Source organism: Annulohypoxylon maeteangense, assembly GCF_022496945.1.
Source record: "Annulohypoxylon maeteangense strain CBS 123835 unplaced genomic scaffold GGS22scaffold_36, whole genome shotgun sequence".
NCBI lineage: Eukaryota > Fungi > Ascomycota > Sordariomycetes > Xylariales > Hypoxylaceae > Annulohypoxylon > Annulohypoxylon maeteangense.
Genome location: NW_025953283.1, coordinates 1 through 2,709, shown reverse-complemented (window position 1 = coordinate 2,709; position 2,709 = coordinate 1). Strand labels below are relative to the sequence as shown.

The 2,709-nt window shown below is 47.4% G+C and overlaps 1 protein-coding gene across 1 annotated transcript; it reads left to right on the top strand.

Annotated features, from left to right (window-relative positions):
* The first annotated feature begins 226 nt into the window (after positions 1-226).
* On the top strand, positions 227-2,709 carry GGS22DRAFT_102563 (Metallo-dependent phosphatase). The gene is made up of 2 exons (XM_047957721.1): positions 227-1,729; positions 1,817-2,709. The coding sequence occupies exons 1-2, from the start codon at positions 618-620 to the stop codon at positions 2,475-2,477; spliced, it is 1,773 nt and encodes a 590-aa protein (XP_047813709.1). The 5' UTR covers positions 227-617; the 3' UTR covers positions 2,478-2,709.

Genomic DNA, 2,709 nt, shown 5'->3' with positions numbered 1-2,709 from the left:
AAAATTCGTAAGAGTCTTAGGTTCGCAGGATGCTACCTAATGGAGAGTGCCGAGTACGCTGCGAAGGGACCCTTGGATGCGCCAAGGCTGTCTGATGCCATCCACATGCACGTCTTCGAAGCTTGACCTCCCACGTGCCAATAAGATTCGCAGTTCGAGAACGATTGGAGCTTTCCGCCAAGGCTTTACATTGCTCGTACCTAGCTGATCGAGTTAAGCTGCCCAGGTGCCAATATGATTCCGGTCAACTCGGATCTTGTCACAACTGATAACTGAGTGGGTGGTGCTTGTACATATCTCATAACAGTGTAGAAGAGTTATTAATCGCTATATTACCGTGGCGTACCGCCGCTCCGGTCATCACGATCGAATTGGGAAGGAAGTTCGGCAAACACTGGAGCTGCGCCAAGCCTTGAGTGATATCCGTAGGTGCCTATCGTGAACCCGGCTCGCTACATAAAGTCAGCATTCGCCCCGAATCCCTCGTGCGAATAAGAATAATCCGTTAGCGATTTGTGACCGAGAATTTGAGAGATTATCGCTACGTTGCTAGTTGGTTTTGTGTGCTGTAAAGCGACGCCATTGGTGACCTTGCTAGGTGGCTGAGCTTTATCAAGATGATTCGCATTACCTCTTTTCTTGTCCTCTCCTTCGTCGCCAACAGTTTGGTTTGGTTGGCTTCGGCGGAGGACTCGCTTTACAGCAAACGCTTATCGAAGCGGTTCATTGACGCAGACGGCAATTATAATATCTCATTTTACCACATCAATGACGTTCACGCACATCTAGACCAATTCGCCTCATCAGGCACCGACTGTACAAATTCCTCTAAGGGCTGTTATGGAGGATACGCACGTGTTAAGACGATCATCGAAGATACGCGGCCAGAGCATAACGACAGCCTATGGTTAAATGTGGGCGATGAGTTCCAAGGAACTTTATTCTACACTTTCTATGGCGGAGAAAAGATTGCGGATACTCTCAACCAGCTAGGATTCGATGCCATGACTCTTGGAAACCACGAGTTTGATGGTGGTGATGATCAGCTAGGAGATTTTATCAAGAATTTAACATTTCCTGTCATATCCGCGAACATTGTCTCAGACAACGAGAAGCTAAACTCCACTATCAAGCCATATCACATTTTCGAGGAATACCAATTGGCTGTCATTGGTGTAACGACTGAGTCGACAGCCAGTATTAGCGATCCGGGCAACGGTACCAAATTCACGGATGCCATTGCTGCTGTTCAGGCTTCGATCGACGAGATTCGTAGCACAACAAATATCACCCGTATTGCGGCTATCACCCATATCGGGTATGACCAGGACAAACTTCTAGCCCAGGAGACGACTGGATTGCATCTCATCATGGGCGGTCACAGTCATACGCTTCTTGGAGATATGGAGGGTGCTAAAGGCCCTTACCCTACTATTGAGACAAACAAGGATGGGGATGAGGTATTCATCGTCACAGCCTATAGATGGGGGGAGTACTTGGGCTATATCGATGTTACGTATAACACGGAGGGCAAAATTCTGGCCTACCACGGCGCCCCAATCCACTTGACGAACGCCACCAAGCAAGACGAAGGTCTTCAGACACAGGTTGACGAGTGGAGAAAACCATTCGAGGCATACGCTTCCGAAAAAGTTGGTAGCACTAAAATTGTGCTCGACCAAACCACTTGTCAGAAGCAGGAATGCACTTTGGGCGATTTGGTTACCGAGTAAGTTTTTTTTTTTTTTTTTACCATCTTTTAAATCATCGTTTAATCGGGTATGTCGTTATATCCGCAACATGCTAACATCCCTAGCGCAATTCTTCAATATCGTCTTGATGCCGGCAGCGATGCGGCTTTCGCACTCGTGAATGCAGGCGGCATTCGCGCCACTATCGATGCGGGAGATATCACGCGCGGACAAGTGATAACGTCATTCCCATTCGGCAACGCCGTGGTCGAAGTTAGTTATAGCGGCGCAGATCTTTGGAAGATCTTCGAAGGCCTCGTCAGTAAAGTCAACCAATTCAATCAGAAAGAAGTTACCAGTTTCTTCCAGGTCAGCCGCGGCATCAAGGTCGAGTATAACCCCAACAATGCCGTTGGTCAACGTCTTGTCCGACTTACGATCGGCAACAAGTCCGTTGATGCGAATACTCAATATAAGATCGTTACAGCGGATTTCATAACTGGCGGAGGCGATAATCTTGTGTTACCAGTTGAGGATGTAATTGCCTTAAATACAATGGAAGAGGTGTTGGAAGACTATATGGGGAAGCATAGCCCAATCGATTTTGAGCTCGAAGGTCGGATTGCTATTGTCGAAGGCAGTGCCAATAGTACAACTGCAGGAAATGGGAGCAATTCGACTGTATCAACGAGAGCCCCAAGCAGTGCTGAGCGAGTGGGCGGCGTAGTCTCATCAGCAGTCCTGCTGGTCTTCACGATTCTGTTAGCCGTTGTCGTTTTAGCATAGAATAGACGATGATGGGATTGTACGAAGTTTCAATTAGTACTAGGTACCTATCGTACCTACATGTATTACTAAGTAGTAGTTGAATTACCTACATATGTCATAGGTACCTAGGTACGTATCATAGTTATAGCTAGAGGTACACTACCGGGAGGGGGGGGTATTTGGACATGGTCACAACCAACGTTTCAGTATTTCGACCTGATCACCACCTTCTATAAGACTTGCCAGGGAT